The sequence below is a fragment of the Arachis ipaensis genome, chromosome B05 (assembly GCF_000816755.2).
Source record: "Arachis ipaensis cultivar K30076 chromosome B05, Araip1.1, whole genome shotgun sequence".
In the NCBI taxonomy this organism is placed as follows: Eukaryota; Viridiplantae; Streptophyta; class Magnoliopsida; order Fabales; family Fabaceae; genus Arachis; species Arachis ipaensis.
Genome location: NC_029789.2, coordinates 112,340,794 through 112,360,691, shown reverse-complemented (window position 1 = coordinate 112,360,691; position 19,898 = coordinate 112,340,794). Strand labels below are relative to the sequence as shown.

Sequence of the window (19,898 nt, the reverse complement as noted above, 5' to 3'; positions counted from 1 at the left end):
CCTGGTAGCTAACCATTGGACTATCCCTATGTCGTGCAGCCCCAACTCGAGTTATACTCAATCATAATTATCAACATATATATATACACAACACCCACACTGGTGTTTATTCAAGGGGGCGAGCTCATTCTGAACTTTCATAATGTCTGGCCACACTTACAACATAGGGTCAGCAGAGTATCAAGTCTCAACTTGGAGCACGTGGTGGCTAGCCACTGCTTTCACCCAGGGAAACTCGTATCTCAGATAGGTGGAAGTGCAACAATCACAATATCAATTAATCAGCATATATGCATTCATTCTCAGCTATAAATCAACATTTATCTCAGCCATTCAGCTTATAATCATAATTCATAATCAGCCATAATCCATCATCACATATAGCCATTCGGCTCACATCATCCCCAGCACTCCTACCATTCTCTTCAGCAACTCATGCTATAATCAATCATAATCCATCATAGATTTTTCTTTTACTTCTTTCACAAGTTACCTTTCTCACAGCCCTCACTAGGCTTCATAACCCTCTACCATCTATCAGGCTTTAAACACGAAAAAATAGGATTTTGAATGCTGGTGGAATGCATAAAATCAGAAAGCATAGTTGCTGAGAAACAGGGGCTCGTGTACGCAGCCTCTTGCTCGCATACGCGAGGAGCATAGGCAATAGCATATGCTCGTGTCGCGTGTTCCTTCTTGCGTACGCGAACTTAGCAACCTGAATCGTTTGCTCGCGTCGCGTGCCAGGTGGTCGCGTACACAACCTCAAAAATACCATTCTCACGTACGCGACCCACACCATGCGTACGCGAAACCTTAAGGTAGTAGCCATTGGTCACGTCGTGCATGCATCTCGCGAACTTAGCAGAAACCTGAAAAAGCTGCTAAGTCCTGAAATGCTTAGCTTGCACACCAAACTTCGATCGAGCATATCTTCCTCATTTTAAAACATTTTCCCACCATTCTTTGAACGGCATAAATATCACGGACCCAATTTCATTTTTAAATAAATTTGACACAAATTGGGGGTCTAGAGACCAAGTTATGCTCCTTCAAAGTTGGGCCAAAAACCATTATTTTCACAAACTTTGCAAAACCTCCAATTTTCAAAACACAAAACTTCCAAAACCTTTTTAAACCAACCAAAACTTAGCCATTCACATCAAGCATATTTCAACTTCCCATTCATTCCTCAACCCACCAATTCTTCCACTTTTAACCAAATCTCAATTCAATAAATTTAATTCATAATCAACATTTCACACCTCAATTTCTAAATAAATGTTCAATTTCATCAATCAATATATATACATATCAATATCACATACAATCTTCATACTCATCAACAAGAACCTCAATCTTACCAACAATTAGGCATATCATCCATATTACTCATAACCTTACATGCTTTATCAACAATTAGCACCACTCACAACCAATCAACCATTATTCATATATGCAACTTAATCCATATCATCCAACAACCACATCAACATTTTAAAATCCTATCCTAGGGTCACTAGCCTAAGTTTTCACATTACATTACATTTTATATACAGGAAATCGAAACCATACCTTGGCCGATTCTCCGCTCAACTCGGAACACTTCCAATTGCACTTTCCCTCAACTTTCAATGCCTCAACACCATACCAACCAATTTTCAGTGCCACAAGCCCACTCCACACTTTCCAAGACCTCAATCAAGCTCTAATGTACACACATACATTGCCTAATATACATAATATACACCCACACATACAAATCAATCACTAAATCACAAAATTTCAAGTATTTGACTTAGGGAGAATCTTACCTTACCCAAAGATAAAAAAGGTAAGACTAAGCTTTTCCTTCAAGCTAATTGGATCCTATAACATCAAAGAAGCCAAAATCTCAACATTTTTACCCAAGAATTTCAAAATCAAGGGCTGAGAAAACTGGAAGAAAAACGTGGCTTACCTCAAGAACAAAGTTATGGGATTTATAGAGCTCGACACTGGGGTCGCGTGGCCGCAAACGGTACGGCAATCAGAGCTCCGGATCAAAAGTTGTGATCAAATGAAGTTGGAAATGAATGAGGGCAAGGGTTTCATGCTTTTCCTTTTCCCTTTCAGCATGTTCTATGTTTGAGAGAGGAGAGAGGGTGCTGAGTCCTTTTTTGTTTAATAAGGCTTGGTTGGGCCTTGGGCCCAATACAGGCCCGGTTCGTCCGGTTCGGCCTAATCTTGGGTCGAATTCTTTAAAATTAGTGTCAAAATTCTCGTTTTAATTTTCTCTATCATATTAAACCATAAAATTTGCATTTTTAATTTTCTAGAATAAGTTTTAATTTATGAGTTAATTAGTCATTAATTAACCGAATTTTACACTTATTAAAAAATTTCATTCTAAATATTAAGAGATGGAATAAAGAGATGGACATTGAGAGGGAGGACATTTGTTATGTCGATATGGATACAATTATAGTGTATGCCTAAGTAATATAAAACCAAGTAATTAGGGAGGAAGATTGGTGAATCTTTGGATCAGCTATTGGAGGTTGATTTGTTTTTGATGAAGGGATAGGAGGCTCAGATTGTTAAAAGGAAAAATCTAAAATCATAAGTGACAATAATTGATGATTGGATTAGTCAGATGAGAGAATTAAGGAGGCGTAAATGATACGTGCTTCAAATATTCATGATATGAAGAGTTCAAGTGTTATTTAGAAGATATTAGTTTATACTTTTAGAATATTTTAATTTAATTTGATGTATTTTTATTTTGTTTATTTAATTACTAGATTGGACCTCATAAACTAGAGTAGTCATAATACATAATGATTTAGAGGTTTGAAAACCCCTTTTTTTGGTTTCGTAGATGAAACCATGGTGTGGACAATTGAGGTTAAGGAGTCCCTCTCTTGTTGCATCGGAGAATTGGGTAGAAGGTTGAGAAGTCCCTTCGATTCAATTTCCAAACTATGGTGTTGACAAGTTAGGTTGAGGAGTCTCTTTTTTGTTGCGTCAAAAAATTGGGTAGAAAGTAAAGTGATTCTCTTTGTACTCAATTTCAATCTATCCTTTTTGTTTCTATTCAATTTCAATGTATCTTTTTTTATTCAGTTCGAATCCTTATCTTCTTGTTTATCTTTTATTTCTTTATCATTTAGTATCAGAGCTCAGGTATTAAATTAATTCTTATTAATCTATATTTATTCTTCTTTAATCATAAAAGAAAGAGTTCAGTGTCTGTCACGTCTTTCTTTAAGTTCTTGTGTTCTTGTTTCTGTTTGCGTTTCATTATTTTTTGTCATTATTGTTGATTTTATTGTTTAAAAAAATTGAAAAAAACATACAGTGCAAAAAAAAGAAAAGAAATACAAAAAGGGAAAGAAAAAATAATATCTTTCTTGTAATTATTGTCCTTTTATATACTATTTTTTCACCTACAAGATTCGAGGACAAATTGTTTTTGAAGAAGAGGAGAATAATACATGCTTCAAATGTTTGTGATATGAAGAGTTCAAGTGTTATTTAGAAGATATTAGTTTATATTTTTAGAATGTTTTAATTTGATTTGATGTATTTTGATTTTGTTTATTTAATTACTAGATTGTGCCTTATGTTTGTGAGCTCAGGGTTTTCTATATTTTAACCTAATAAGAGGTTATAAATACTTCATAAACTAGGGTAGTCGTAATACAACATGATTTAGAGATTTGAAAACTCCTTTTTTGGTTTCGTGATGAAACCATGATGTGGACAATTGAGGTTAAAGAGTCCCTCTCTTGTTGCATTGGAGAATTGAGTAGAAGGTTGAGGAGTCTTTTTCTTGTTGCGTCAAGGAATTGGGTAAAAAGTAGAGTAATTCTCTTTATATTCAATTTCAATATATCCTTTTTGTTTTTATTTCAATTATAATTTATCTTTTATATTCAACTTCAATTCTTCTCTTGTTTATTCTATTATTTCTTTATCATTTGGTATTAGAGCTCAGGTATTAGATTAATTCTTATTAATCTATATTTGAGCCCACAAACATAAGGACCAATCTAGTAATTAAATAAAAAAAATTCAAATACATCAAATTAAATTAAAACATTCTAAAAATATAAACTAATATCTTCTAAATAACACTTGAACTCTTTATATCACGAACATTTGAAGCATATATCATTCTCCTCCACTTCAAAAAAGATTTGCCCTCGAATCTTATAGGTGAAAAAATAGTATATGAAAAGGACAATAATTTCAAGGAAGATAATTTCTTTTTTATTGTTTTTTTTCTCTCCCTTTTTGAATTTTTTTTCTTTTTTTTTTGCACTATATGCTTTTTTTTTTAATCAATAAAATCAACAATAATGAAACACAAACAGAAACAAGAACACAAGAACATAAAGAAAGACGCGACAAACATTGGACTCTTTTTTATGATAAAAGAAACAAATATAGATTAATAAGAATTAATCTAATACCTGAGCTCTGATACTAAATGATAAAGAAATAAAAGGATAAATAAGACAAGAATTGAAATTGAATAGAAAAGATAAATTGTCATTAAAATAAAAATAAAAAAGATAGGTTGAAATTGAATACAAAAAGAATCATTCTACTTTCTACCCAATTTCTTAACGCAACAAGAAAGGGACTCTTCAACCTAACTTGTCAACGCCATAGTTTATAAATTGAATCGAAGGGACTCCTCAACCTTCTAATCAATTCCCCGATGTAACAAAAGAGAGACTCCTCAACCTCAATTATCCACATCATAGTTTCATCACGAAACCAAAAAAGAAGTTTTCAAACCTCTAAATCATTCTGTATTATGTCTATCCTAGTTTATGAGGTATTTATAACTTCTTATTAGGTTAAAATATAGAAAACCTTTAGCCCACAAACATAAGGCCCAATCTAGTAATTAAATAAACAAAATCAAAATACAACAAATTAAATTAAAATATTCTAAAAATATAAACTAATGTCTTCTAAATAACACTTGAACTTTTCATATCACGAACATTTGAAATATGTATCACTTGCAATATGAAGTGCTGAATCTGAAAAAATTACATCAAAAAACAGTGTAATGTGCAGTCGTTAAAAAAGCATGAAGAAAGAAAATTGAGGGATATAAATCGAAGAATAGAGATTATGCTTGTGAGTGGGTGTGCAAAAATAGAAGTTATTAATGATTATGTTATTATTAGTTTGTTGCGTTTAAAATTTAAATATGAAATCAAAGTAACAATTACCATGACAATGTGGTTGGTAGGGATGGAAAAAAAAATCTGCCGAAGCAGATATGTGCGAAAATTTGTTGCGACTAGAAGGTAAATGAAGATTCATAAAATTTTCATGGAGATGGGGACTCGTTCCCGTAAATAAATGAGAATGGAGACGGAGGTAGAGGTACCGATCTCGTGAGGACTTCTAAATCTTCGCAAATGAGAATTTATTAGAATATTCTCACTTACTAAGATAAGTTATATTATTTTATATGTTAGAAATTATTTTTATTTTATTTTCTTTTAATATGTATGTTAAATTATGTTACATTGTGATTGAATTGTGTTAAATTATGTTAATTTTATTAGATTATGTTATGATTGTATGTTAATATTTTTTTAAAATTTTTTAAAGGTAATATACATGGATACTTCATACTTGCGGATATCTGCCTTCTTCGTAGAGACAATTATATAGAAACCCACGACGAGAATAAAGCAAAAATGAGAGATATTTTCTTAAATGGGGATGGGACGAAGGAGGGTACGCATCCCTACAGATATCAATCGTCATTTTTACTAGTCAATTAAAAAAATAAAATATAAAGTTATGTAATTATAGTCAAATGGAAAAGTATTATCAAGATCGATGTAATACAAATAATAATTGAAAAATAAAATTAAATCAATATAGTTTTAAAATGTGCTACAAACATCTTTTTAGTCATTTAATAGTCCAATCTCCTAGGAATCACGTAAGTATATCCGTATTTCGTTTATGCAAAATGTTTATAGTTTAGACTTATATCATTTGTATGGTAAACAAAATAAATATTACATAAATTAATAAATATCTGACAAATTACATATATTAGTAAAGAAAGTATTTAATTTATTTATTTAAAAAATTATCCGATAAAAATGTCAACAAAAATAACTACAAAAGAAAGAAACTCACCCGGTAAACACAAGATTGTTTCCTTTCGCAAAACAGACCAAAAGTGATTGATCAAAGGTAGGCATGTCACGCTAGATGTTACATGACTTAACACTTCTACTAGTTAGTTAGTATAGTGAGCTTATGTGTATAGTGTTGGTTACAAAACTTATTAGTGACTTAGTTACTTTGTACAAGAAAGAAGAATTAGTTAGCAGTAGAGTAATTAGTGACTATATATATCAACAGTATTATTTTGTATGGATAGTTTTGCATTCCCATTTTTCAAGTGGAATGGTGATTGAGATGTGAATAAGAAACACACTCTCCCTTCTCTGAGTTTCGTGAAGTCACTCTTTCATCTTCCAGAACTCACCACTTTCACATGGTGCGGTGAGCGTGGATGGAAGGATTGAGAAACTTCGAAAGAAACTTGAATGCAACTTCAATTTCGTCTCCCTGTTGATTCAATTAACCTGTATGCAGTTTCAATTCCTTCTTCTTGCAAATTCAATTTCATCTTCTTCTTCTTTCTTTCCTCTTCGATTTCATCTTCTACTCCGTTTCTTCTTCTTCTTTGTTTCTTCTTCCTTCTTCCTTGAACTCACACAATAGAGACTGATGAGAGCTACTTTGTTCTGCACAAAACTAATTCAGACAAATAGTGATCCGATCAGCGAGTTCTAGGGCGAAAATTCTACAAATCCATCAGTTCTTGAAATTTCTTTAAAATTGAATCCAGAGCAAGAAATTGAAGAAATGGCGTCAGATAACAATCCACCGTTCTCTTCTATAGACATTCAGGCTCTTGCAAGTTTGGTTAACCAGATCAATCTTATGCAATCGAATGCAACAAGAACGCAATCAAATCCTGCATTGGATCCAGTGAGTCCCTATTTTCTGCATCCCGGAGAAAATTCAGGTTCTTCTTTACTTTCGACTCCTTTAGTAGGAAACAATTACCCAATTTGGGAGAAAGCTATGTGGAGAGCACTTACATCAAAGAATAAACTAGGATTTGTAGATGGATCAATTAAAAAACCTGAAAGAGGAACTGCATTGTTTGAAGCATAGGAACGATCTAACACATATGTGGTTTCTTTGATTAATCAATCTTTAAGCCCTGAGATAGCTAAGAGTGTAGTGTGGATAAATTCTGCTAAGGAATTGTGGAAAGAATTAAAGCATAGGTACTGTCACGGAGACATATATAGAATTGCAGAACTAGAGGAAGATCTATTTGCTACAAGACAAGGAGAGTTAACAATTACTGCTTACTATACAAAATTGAAAGAGATTTGGGAAGAATTAGATAATTTGCGCCCGATCCCGATCTGTTTAAGATGTTCTGAAAACTGCACCTGTGAATTGAATATATTGAGAGGTTATAAGGAAGACTCAAGTGTTGTAAGACTCTTGCGTGGATTGAATGATCAATATTCTACTGTACGATCTCAAATCATGCTGATGAAACCATTGCCCAAGGTAGATGCAGTTTTTTTCTGATTTGCTTCAGCAAGAAAGGCAGTTTAACATGAATGAAATGGTTGAAGGGAAGGCATTGATAACCAATGCAAGAACTGATGGTGGAATTATTAGAGGAAGGGGTAAAGGCAAAGGAGGTAGGGGAGGCCATGGCAATTATCACAAGACTGGAAGAGGTTCAAAGCAGTGCAGTTATTGTGGCAAAAATGGCCATCTAATAGACACATGCTATAAAAAGCATGGATTCTCTCCTCATTTCAAGAATGATGGTGCCTCTATCAACAATTTGGTTGCTGAAGAAAGTGATGATAACAACAATCAGTCTCAAGAAGCATTCGGCAATTCTGAGCTTGGCTTTACTTTAGAGCAAAAGGAAGCATTATTAGCTCTCTTGAATCAGCAAGATGCACAACCAAAGCATAGCATAAATCAAATTGTTGCCACCACACTTCCGTCAAACCAAGGTATATCTTACATAATGTCAATGTCCATTTTCAGTCCAAAATCCTGGGTCATTGACTCAGGTGCTACAAATCATGTTGCCTATTCAAAGTCATTTTTTCAGTGCCTATATCAAATAAAACCTGTTCTTATTAATATGCCTGATGGTACCAGTACAATAACCCAATATGCAGGAACCATAGTATTCTCGGACCAGTTTAAATTGTTTCATGTGTTTTTCATTCCAACATTCAAATTTAATCTAATATCTGTGTCTAAATTGACTGCCGATTCAAAATTAAAACTTACATTTGATGAATTTGGTTGTGAAATTCAGGAAAAGATTACCATGAAGACAATTGGTGTAGCTGAACAGAGAAGAGGCTTGTATGCTTTTGAAAACCTCACACCTGTTCAAGCTGCATCTTCATCTGTTCTTCCATCTACATCTGCACTGGCTATTGAGCCTACACAATCTGCATCTTCATCTGTTCTTTCATCTGCATCTGCACTAGCTGTTCAGCCTGCACAATTAGATAACTCTGAGCTCTGCCACCTCAGATTAGGACACATACCTCATGATAGGATTGATGTAATGAAAAAAGAATACAATGACTTGAATTTTTCTGCTTGTAATAATCCTTGTGACTCATGTCACTATGCAAAACAAAAAAGATTACCGTATGCAACTAGAGTTTCAAAGAGTGAAAATAAATTTGACATTGTCCATATGGACATTTGGGGACCTATAAATACAGCTTCAATTTCTGGTTTCAAGTATTTTTTAACTGTAGTTGACGACAAAAGTAGATTTACATGGCTGTATTTTATGAAATCAAAAGGAGAAGCCGCTGATTTGGTGAAAAATTATGTTAAAATGGTTGAAACTCAGTTTGGCATGGTAATTAAAAAGGTTAGAACAGACAATGGAAATGAATTTAAGCTACCAAATTTCTATGCATCTAAGGGTATAATACATCAAACTACCTGTGTTGAGACTCCTCAGCAAAATGGCATAGTAGAGAGGAAACATCAACACATTTTAGAAATTACAAGAGCATTGATGTTTCACTCAAACATGCCTAAAAGGTTCTGGAACTTTGCAGTAGGACATTCAGTGCATCTAATAAACAGAATTCCTAGTACTCTACTGCAAAACCAGTCACCCTACTACATTTTGAAACAAAAATTACCTGATATATCATACCTCAAGGTGTTTGGATGTCTCGGATATGCATCAACATTAACAGCACATAGAACAAAACTAGATCAAAGAGCTACAAGTGTGTATACTTGGGGGTCAAAGATGGAGTTAAAGGACACATTCTTTACAATGTTAAGAGTAGAAACATTTTCATTTCTAGAAATGTTCAATTCTATGAAAATTTTTACCTCACATACTCAAACCAATTCTAATAACAATTTACATCCATCACCACATTGCCACACTAACTCAAACATGCATCCATATCCTGACATAGCATCACAACCTAGAAGACCCTTAAGAGAAAGAAGACGTCCCACATACCTCAATGATTATCACTGCAATAGCATGAATGCATCAGCAAATGATTTTTCTAACATTTCACACAATTCATCGTGTTCTTCTCAAGAATTTTTTGAAAATTACATAAATATGTTACTAAACCAGGCAGATCAATTTTTTGACAAGTCTTCCATTCTTTTCTTTGAGTCTGAGTCCCTAGTTCCTCTCCTTCCTTTATCACCTGAGTCAATCACACAAAAATCCAACCAGGCCAAATACAAAGAACCAAAAACCTATGCTGAGGCAGTTTGTGATCCGAACTGGCAAGAAGCTATCAATGCAGAATTAATTGCTCTAAAGGAAAACCAGACTTGGACTCTTACCAAGCTTCCTCATGCTAAAAAGGCAGTAGGATGCAAATGGGTGTTCAGGTTGGAATTGAATCCTGATGGATCTGTGGAGAGATACAAGGCAAGACTGGTAGCTCAAGGCTTCACCCAAACAGCAGGGGTGGATTACTTTGAAACCTACAGTCCCGTGGTAAAAATGAGCACACTGAGGATAATTTTGTCAATAGCAGCCGTAAAGAATTGGTTTGTACACCAATTAGATGTCAACACTGCATTTTTACATGGAGATTTAGCTGAAGAAGTATACATGCGACCCCCTCCAGGTTTAACATTGCCTTCACCAGACTTAGTTTGTAGATTAGACAGATCCTTGTATGGTTTGAAGCAGGCCAGTAGACAATGGAACACCAAATTATCAACTACTTTGATCGATTTTGGCTACACTCAATCTCGACATGATTATAGTCTCTTCACAAAATGTCATGGTTCACAATTCACAGCCATCTTGGTATATGTAGATGACTTAATCGTTGCTGGAAATAACATGGATGAAATTGGGTCTGTCAAGAAGCACTTGCATGATTTGTTTAAGATCAAAGATTTGGGTGACTTAAACTTTTTTCTAGGCCTTGAAATAGCTCGAAGCAAGAGGGGCATTGCAGTATGTCAACGAAAATATTGCATCGACCTATTGAAGGAGTATGGATTAATGGATGCAAAGGCAGCAACTACACCAATGGATTACACAATAAAATTGGCAAAAGATTCAGGGAGTTTACTCAATTCAGCATCTGAATACAGAAGATTAGTAGGAAGATTACTCTATTTGACCAATACTCGACCTGATATTGGATATGCAGTAGGAAAATTAAGCCAATTCTTAGACTGTGCTACTGACAAACACTTTGAAGCAGCCATCAGAGTATTAAGATACCTCAAGGCCAAACCTACCCTGGGTCTAATGTTCTCATCCCAAACTGACTTGGAACCAACTGGTTTTTCAGACAGTGATTGGGGAGCCTGCTCAGACACAAGAAGATCAATTTCAGGGTACTGCTTCTTCATAGGAACTTCTATTGTATCCTGGAAAAGCAAGAAACAAAACACAGTGGCCAGTTCTTCATGTGAGGCAGAATATAGGGCCCTTGCAATGGCCACCAGAGAAGCGCAGTGGATCACCAATATACTTGGAGACTTGAAGATTGAATTGAGTAAGCCAATTGCAATATATTGTGATAGTCAATCGGCCTTGCATGTTGCGGCCAATCCAGTTTTCCATGAAAGAACTAAGCATATAGAGATGGATTGTCATGTTGTTCGAGACAAATGGCAAGAACAAGTGACAAAATTGCTTCCTGTTTCAACTGTTAATCAAACTGCAGATATATTGACTAAAGCTTTAACTCCAAAGATGTTTCAAGGCTGTCATGACAAGCTCAGAATGATAGATGTAACTGATTCTGGCTTGAGAGGGGGTGTTACATGACTTAACACTTCTACTAGTTAGTTAGTGTAGTGAGCTTATGTGTATAGTGTTGGTTACAAAACTTATCAGTGACTTAGTTACTTTGTACAAGAGAGAAGAATTAGTTAGCAGTAGAGTAATTAGTGACTATATATATCAACAGTATTATTTTGTATGGATAGTTTTGCATTCCCATTTTTCAAGTGGAATGGTGATTGAGATGTGAATAAGAAACACACTCTCCCTTCTCTGAGTTTCGTGAAGTCGCTCTTTCATCTTCCAGAACTCACCACTTTCACACTAGATCCCACTTCAGTTAGCATTGGTGCAAAAGTTTACTTTTAAGTAGATAGTCTTGTATGATTTTGGTTTCAAAGAATACTTTTACGTTTTTATCTTTTATAGATATTTTTGGCGTTTCAAGGACCTTTCTCAAATTACAAACTCCACAAATGAATTTTACAATAAATTGACCTGGGACAAACAAACTTTTAATGTTACAAGAATCGAACCAAGTGATTAGTTTAATGATTTAATAATTCAACCAAAATCGAACCATAATTAAACTAATTTAATTAAATATAAAATAAAATTATTAAAAGATCATTTCTCTATATGTGAATTTTTGCAAGTCAATCAGGTCATTAATTCAAAACATTCAAAACATGCATCCGACACAAGAATCATAAGCATAATTCAACGAAATCATATGAAGCCATATAGTAAATCCAATGTAGAATTGTAACAATGTTGTTATTTTGAATCAATGACAACAAAATAACAATTCACCAAAACAAGTACAACAAATTAGATTTAAAAATAAATATGAGCAGAATTAATAAATTAAACTAAAAGAAAATTAAATTTATAACTCAATCTCAACAGAATTAATTCAATATCAACAGACTGAATTCAAATAAAAATTCAAAAAATTAATATCTCAAAACTCAGCAAAATCATCAATAATACATCATATGCATATTTAGAACAAATTTCAAATTTCAAAGCAATAGAGTCATAGAGAGTTAGAGATTGAGACTAGAGGGTTGAAAATTTAAATATTTTGGTCATGGAGATAAAATGTAAAAGTGAGGGAGGTTGAGACACGACGGAGGGCAGAACATCAGTGACTGTTAGACACCACGCGAAGTAGAAAGGCAACGACGACGAGGCAGGGTGCAGAGCAGAGATGCAGCGACGACAAGACTGGCAGGGAGCAAAGAAGGGGCAACAACCAAAAACAACGAAGAGGGAAGAAGCAACAACGACGCATTGCGAGAAAGGGAGAAGCAGCAACGACGCATAGCGAAAAGGGGAGAAGCGGCAATGACCCATGACGAAGAGCGGAGAAGCGTCGAGACCCATAGCAAGGAGTGGAGAAGCAGCGACAAATAAGACTCATACAGAGAGAGCGACAGAGAGAGAAGGTTCGGCAATGAGTTTGAGCTCTGAAGTGGGATGGTGGCTACTCTTCGAAGAGAGGGACAGATTAGGCTTTTTCTTGCCTGAGTGAGAGCGAGAGAGAAAAGGGTGGGGGTTGCTCGTGTTTTGTATTTTTTTTTTTTTAAACGACGACACCGTTTTGATTGCAAGAAGAGTGAACCATCCCTTCAAAAAATCGGCTGAATTTAACCAGTTTACCAGTTCAACCAATTTTTTGCAAGACAATTTGGGGAGTCAACCGGACCGGCCAGAAGACTAGTTCCCAGTTAAACCGGTCAATCCAGTTTTCAAAATCTTGCAAACTTCCTTCGAGAGTAGCCGAAACAAGACCAATATTACACCTATAGTGTTGATATATCAACAAACTGCATTCACTCGCACTAGGATTAGTTTCTTCTAGTTACAAAAAGTATAGTCTGCAAAATTGCCTATGATGTCAGGCTATACATTGATTTATGAACACAATAGAACTATTTCATAGCTCCTTTCTATTTTGAGCTGAAGTGGCTTGGTAGAGCCCCTGGATCAACTTGCCAAAAGCCTCTCAAATTGCCATGCTCTTCTGTCAGTTTGAAAGCTGGGATTTGATGAGAGAGCCTAAGCAATTCTTCTCTCGGGATTCTCAATTCTACAGTTGATTGGCTCCTGAAAACTGAACTGAAACCACTGACCAACTCCAAAACTCGAACTTCTGTCCACAAATCGTTTCCCCCAAGAACTTCCACTATGTCATACACACAATTTTTCAAGTCAGAACATTTGATTTTACTTGACCATGTTTTATATATGGCCCAAACTTCACCTTTACTTGGGAAGATGGCATAATATTCGCCCTCGCCAACAGGATCAGCATGCACAAGATGGGAAATAGAAGAGGTATTGCTGTAAACACTCTGTTGAACTGTGTGACTAATTTTAAATCTGCCACAGGAAATAAGCATGTCTTGGTCTTCCCATCTAATAGTAATTTCTGGAAGCCAGCAGCAAGTAAGCCAAGTAACATTCAATTCCACATCTGGGCTAGTCTTGATCTTAATAATCTGACCATAGTACTTCGGCAATCCATCCTCATCACTGTAAAATGCCCAAATCTGACCGACATGGAACTTTTCAAGAGACCTCCCAGCTTCAAAATCAAACAACAAAGATTCTGGGACTTCAATAGCTTCTGAGGTAGAAGCTATGGGAGCATGAGGGTTGACCGAATAATTAACAGAATCCTTAGTTTCCTTCATCAAATTGATTCTTTCCAAATTAACCTTACCTGCAGATACATCCTCAGATGTCATCAAAGGTGTTGTATTCTCACTTCCATATGAACTATGACCAATCTCCATATCCAAACCTTCTGGAGCATCAATCTCTTCAATATTCATCGGCAAACATGCAGGATCAAGTTCATAAGTTCCTTTAGGAACATTTACACCTTTTTCACCATTCATCTTGAAAGATGGAACCCTGTGAGAGAATCTGTATAGCTCTGCTGGCGGAATTTGAAGTGGGCAGTTACTTGCCTTCATACTTCGACAGAAGAGACTTACAAAACCTTTCAACTTAAACAAATAAGCAACAAATAAACCAACACCGTCAGCATAATCTGACAAAATTTCAACAAGCTCAAATTCATACTGCTGATGTGATTCAACATCCATGTACCATTTGATATCCCAATTTTTATATAGAGCCCAAATTTCTCCCTTTCTAGGATACACTTTAAAAGTATTGCCGCAAATGTTTTCAAAAGAAACCATATAAGAGAACATCAAATGATCTTCAGTGATGTCAGTTCTACCAGGTTTATACTTACCACAAGCTACAGGCAAATCCTCATTTACCCAGTTGATTTCATCATTGTCATCTGGATGTGGCTCAAACCACATTATCTTGACCTTGAATCCAGGAGAGAGAACATTTCTGATTAAAGCATAGAATCTAGGCATGGCATCTGCTGTATCATAAATAGCCCAAATCTGCCCAGCAACAAAACATTCTTTTCTCTTGAACATGTCAAAGTCATTGAACTCTGCATCAGGATATAAGTAAACATTTGGATGATGTTTTGCTTTGGAGGTTAAATCTGGATAAGAATGCTCTGAATTTTCATCCATCTCCTTAGAGCCTCCCGCTGCTTGTTTTCCTCTGACCTCGTCATGAATTTCACTATGATTTTCACTTGACTCCTCCATCTGCTTCCTCTTTTTATTTCCATTGGTCTTTCCAGAGACGTTAGCAGAGCCCTTTTTCTCAAAAGTTTCTGCATTAGACCGCTCAGAATGCAAATTTCCTTGAGCTCTAGGACCTTCCTTGGAAGTACCATGATGCTGATCATCTTTATGTTGTCCAGACTCTGGCCGACTTGAATCATTTGCTCGTGAAGTGCGTTGCTTATCCACATTAAATGCAATGAAAGGCTTGTGGCAATTTTGACAGCGAAGAGATTTATTTAAAACTTCTTTGTAATACTGATACTTCACTTTGCAAAATGGACAGCTAGTCCAAAAGGTTGGGCGGCTATTGTTTGGTCCCTGCTGTGCTGTCTGCCTGGATTGCTGCTGACGATGACTTGAGTTTGTAAAATTGTGTCTGACATTTGTTTTCACCGAAGAATTAGAATTTGTATAAGCCTTCTGCTGATTATGACATGATGAAGCAGTTTTGTTGACTGGAACTCCACGTTTCATGTCATGCTGATATCGTTTATCTTTGTCTAAGAGCACCCTTTGAGCTTCCCCAATCAGCTTAAAAGCAGCTTCTGCACCAACAAAATTGTTTTTGTCAGGATGAAGTAGGAGGGCAAATTTCCTGTAGTGCTTCTTAATTGTTTCATCACTAGCTGTCTGCTCAAGTTGAAGAATTCCATACCAATCCATCTCATTGCCAAACAATTTCTGCTCAGCAGAGCAGTGGACATCGCATACACTTATCATTTGAGCTAGATTCTCCAGATGAGGATATAACTTCTGAGCCTTAAGAGCAAATTTGCGGGCCCCTGTAAAATCCCTGTTTTTCATCTTCATTTGAGCAATATCCTTGGCCCTCATGGCCTCTTCTTTATTGCAGTCCATCGGTAGTACAAGATTGAAACCTAAACGCAGGTTCTACAGCCAAGAGCAATAACAAAGGATTTGAATTTAATTTAACTGCCCTAAGACCAGGCAGACCAACATTAAATTCATAAAGGAAAGAAATCTTCCAAAAGCCCACCAGCCTCCAAAAATAGCTATGCTCCTCACAGTCTACTAAACCCTGCAGTTTCGGTGTAACTTGGAAATATAAGCATCAATGCCAACTAACAAATCACAAACAAAAGGTAAGATTTGAAGATAATTTGATACCACAAACAGACTTGTCAAATGTCAATACACAAGCAATGCATAAATAGGAGGTTGGATCATTGATTCAATCCTAAACTTTGCAAATGCCCAAGGAAACAATTTTTAAACACTTGCAAGTAAACAATGCTTCAATATAATAATTACCTCAAAAGTAACATAAAAAAGTGTTAAACCCTGCTAAATGAACTTAATTATAATAATAAAAAAATTCAAACGCGCAAACACAAGCTCTACAAACTTCTCTCCGGTCTCCAATAGCAAGATGATTAAATGAGTAACAAAACTGAAATAACAGATAAAATCTGACCTAATACGAAAGCGGCAACTGGGAAGAAATTTACCAAAATAATAATAATAATAATATAATGAGAACTAAGGGAATAGCTTGAAGCTAGAAATTGAAAGCAACCAATACGTTCAAGAAATGCGTATGAACCAAGACATTAGTTTTCCCGAAAATCCACATGCAAGGAGATGAAGTCAACAGTGGAAATGTTTTGGGGGAAAATGTAATAAAGTAAACTTAGCACCTTGCGGAGGCAGCGGAAGCAGCAGAGCAGATGCAGAGCGGAGCAGACCAAATAAGAGTGGGAGATGTAGTTTTGGAGGAGACGGAGGGTAGGGTAGGGATTTCTTAGCTGTTCTTTTTTCTGAGTAAAATAGAAAGCAGCGGTGTTCGTGGGTCAGTGAAATCGGGTTAGTTCTAGCTTGGATCTGGGTCTAATTATTTAGGTTAAATAACTCCGTGAGTCCCTATGGGGGCATTATTGGTTTATGTCCGTGTCTTTCAAAGACACGCGCATAACACCACATGTACATGTGGCCGAAGGCAGGTGTTGTAGTGGCAAAGCTGTTTGTCTCGGGTACAGTCACCCCGAGTTTGATTCATAGCCGTGGTTAGGTTTGTGTGTGTGCGTGAATGGGTATGAAAAAAAAAATACATATATTATTTATTTTATTAGATATAAAATTTAAGAGACAATTTTATACAATTATTTACTGTTTCAAATTCAATTTTCCAGCAAGCAGCAAATCGGCAAATTGGAAGGGTTGTCAGTGGAGGGACACAGACAAACCGGACAACAACCGGACAAGGACAAGCAAGGCTCAGGGGGATATGATGGTGGATCTTCATCATCTCGTTAGGGACTTCAGCTGAGGTTGGTCCTTTTTACAATACAAATTATTTTATGGATTATTTAGATTTAAGCTTTCTATTTTGGAATATTAGAGGTGCCTCTAATAAATTGGTCCGGGTTCATAGTAAGGAGTTAGCGAATAAATTTCATCCTACTTTTTTCATTCTGTTTGAAACCCATATTGCTTTCGAGAGGATGAAATCTTTTTGGAATAATCTAGGTTACCAGGATGTTGGTATTATTGAGGCTAATGGTCATAGTGGGGGTATCTGGGTTCTATGTTCTAATTCAAATATTTCTATGAGAGTATTAGATGTAGTTGATCAATGTATCAGTTTTGAAATCACTATGGGCAATACATCTAGTTACTGCAGTGCGGTGTATGCTAATCCGCATATACATCGGCGTAAAGAACTGTGGTGCTGGCGTGCCTTCACTCTGATCATTGCTCATTATTCACTAGGTGCAAGATGGCAAAGAGGGCTACCAAGGGCCATCGTCCGTTCAGATTCCAGGCTGCGTGGATGACTCATCCTCTTTTTAGGAATGTTGTTGATACAGCTTGGAATAGAGGAGCTCCGGATGTAGTCAAATGTTTGTTGAAGGTTCAAAAAGATGCAACTAGCTTCAATAAAAAGGTTTTTGGCAATATTTTTATTAAGAAAAGGGAGTTGGAGAGGCTTTTGAATGATGTTCAGATTACTCTGGAAAGTCGGGAGGATCAACAGCTTAGGATCAAAGAGCAAGTTTTGCATCAGGAACTGAATGCTGTCCTTCTTCAAGAAGAGTTGTTGTGGTATCAAAAATCTAGAGAACAATGGGTGAGATGTGGAGATAGAAATACAAAATTTTTTCATCTGCAAACAGTTATCAGGAGAAAGAGGAACAAAATTCATGGGTTATCTTTGGAGGATGGGTCTTGGGCCACGGAGACTACGACTCTAGAAATGGCGGCAAATTCTTTCTTTCAAAAGCTTTTTTCTACAAGGGAGGATATTGACCTGGACGCCATGGGGCCTTTTCCTTGCCCGTCTCTTAGTACTGAGGCTTGTCAAAAGTTAGTGGAACCAGTGACGTCTGAAGAGGTTAAAAGAGCTGTGATGACCATGAGTTCATTTAAAGCCCCAGGGCCAGATGGATTTCAAGCAATTTTCTACAAAGAGTTCTGGGACTCTCTTAGCAACGATGTGTGTAGACTGGTCAAGCGAGTCTTTGAGGGTGAGCTACTGAATGCGGCTATTTTCGATACTCTCATTGTTCTAATTCCTAAAGTGGAAGTTCCCTCTTCCTTACGGGAGTTTCGGCCTATTAGCTTATGTAATGTAATTTATAAAATTGTCACAAAGGTTCTAGTTAACAGGTTCAGACCTTTCCTGTCGGAGATCATTGGTCCTTTGCAAGGAGGGTTCATTCCAGGAAGAGGAACCACAGAGAATATTATCATTGCTCAAGAGATTATGCACTTCATGAGGAACACCAAGTCTCGAAAAGGGATCATGGCATTCAAGATTGATTTGGAAAAAGCTTATGACAGGGTAGACTGGCGTTTTCTGGAAGTTACTTTGGTCCGGTTTGGGTTTCCAAAGGCTACCATTAATCTTATATTGAATTGTGTGACTTCCTCTTCGTTGGCAGTTTTGTGGAATGGGAACAGGCTCCAAAATTTCAATCCGAAGAGAGGGTTGAGGCAAGGAGATCCTATGTCTCCTTATCTATTTGTACTCTGTATGAAAATGCTTGCCTGCTTTATCTCTCATAGAGTTTCCCAAGGTTTGTGGAACCCAGTTGCGGTTTCTAGGAATGGACCACGACTCTCTCATTTGATGTTTGCAGATGATCTTTTGCTTTTCTGTAAGGCATCAAAAGCTCAAGTAATAGAGGTCATGCATTGTTTGGACTTATTTTCTAGAGCATCAGGTTTAAAGGTAAATCTTCATAAGTCAAAGGCCCAGTGTTCCAAGAGGGTGTCGGAGAGGAGAAAAGAGGTTCTCTCAGGGGTCTCTAACATCCGGTTCTGCAATGATTTGGGTAAATACCTGGAAATTAACATCGGTCATGCCAGAGCTTCTAGGAAGACGGCTCAGGAGATTATTGAAAAAATTTCGAGAAAGCTCTCCAGTTGGAAAGGACGCCTACTGAATAAGGCAGGGAGGCTTTGTCTTGTTAAATCGGTTATGGCCTCTATCCCAGTTTATGAAATGCAAATTTCTCTTCTCCCGAAGTATGCATGTAATAAAATTGATTCCTTGATGAGACAATTCTTGTGGAAAGGCCAAGCGACTGGAAAAGGGCTGCCTCTGGTCAGGTGGGAGGTCGCCATAACTCCTAAAAAGGCAGGAGGATTGGGTATTAGGGATACTTCCTGTGCTAACATGGTGCTTCTGGGAAAGTTGGTATGGGATTGTCTAAATAATAGTGAGAAGTTATAGGTGCAGGTTCTGAAGCATAAATATCTCAGGAATCAATCTGGTATGAACGGAAACAGTAGAAATTCTTCATCGGCTACCTGGAAGAACATTGTTAATGCCTATGAGCATCTCAAGGAAGGGCTTCATTGGAATATTGGAGATGTCCACAAATCAGTTTGGTATGATGAGTGGACTCCTTTTG

At 36.4% G+C, this 19,898-nt stretch overlaps 1 protein-coding gene across 2 annotated transcripts; it reads right to left on the bottom strand.

Moving 5' to 3' along the window:
* Window positions 12,981-16,920, bottom strand: LOC107643819. 2 transcript variants are annotated; one of them, XM_016347575.2, is made up of 3 exons: window positions 16,680-16,920; window positions 15,677-16,060; window positions 12,981-15,566 (listed from the first exon to the last, which is right to left on the bottom strand). In XM_016347575.2, exons 2-3 carry the CDS (start codon window positions 15,723-15,725, stop codon window positions 13,303-13,305), a joined length of 2,313 nt encoding a protein of 770 aa, XP_016203061.1. In that variant the 5' UTR covers window positions 15,726-16,060; window positions 16,680-16,920; the 3' UTR covers window positions 12,981-13,302. The 2 variants fall into 2 exon arrangements, with proteins under 2 accessions (XP_016203061.1, XP_016203059.1); XM_016347573.2 differs by having other exon boundaries at window positions 12,981-16,060.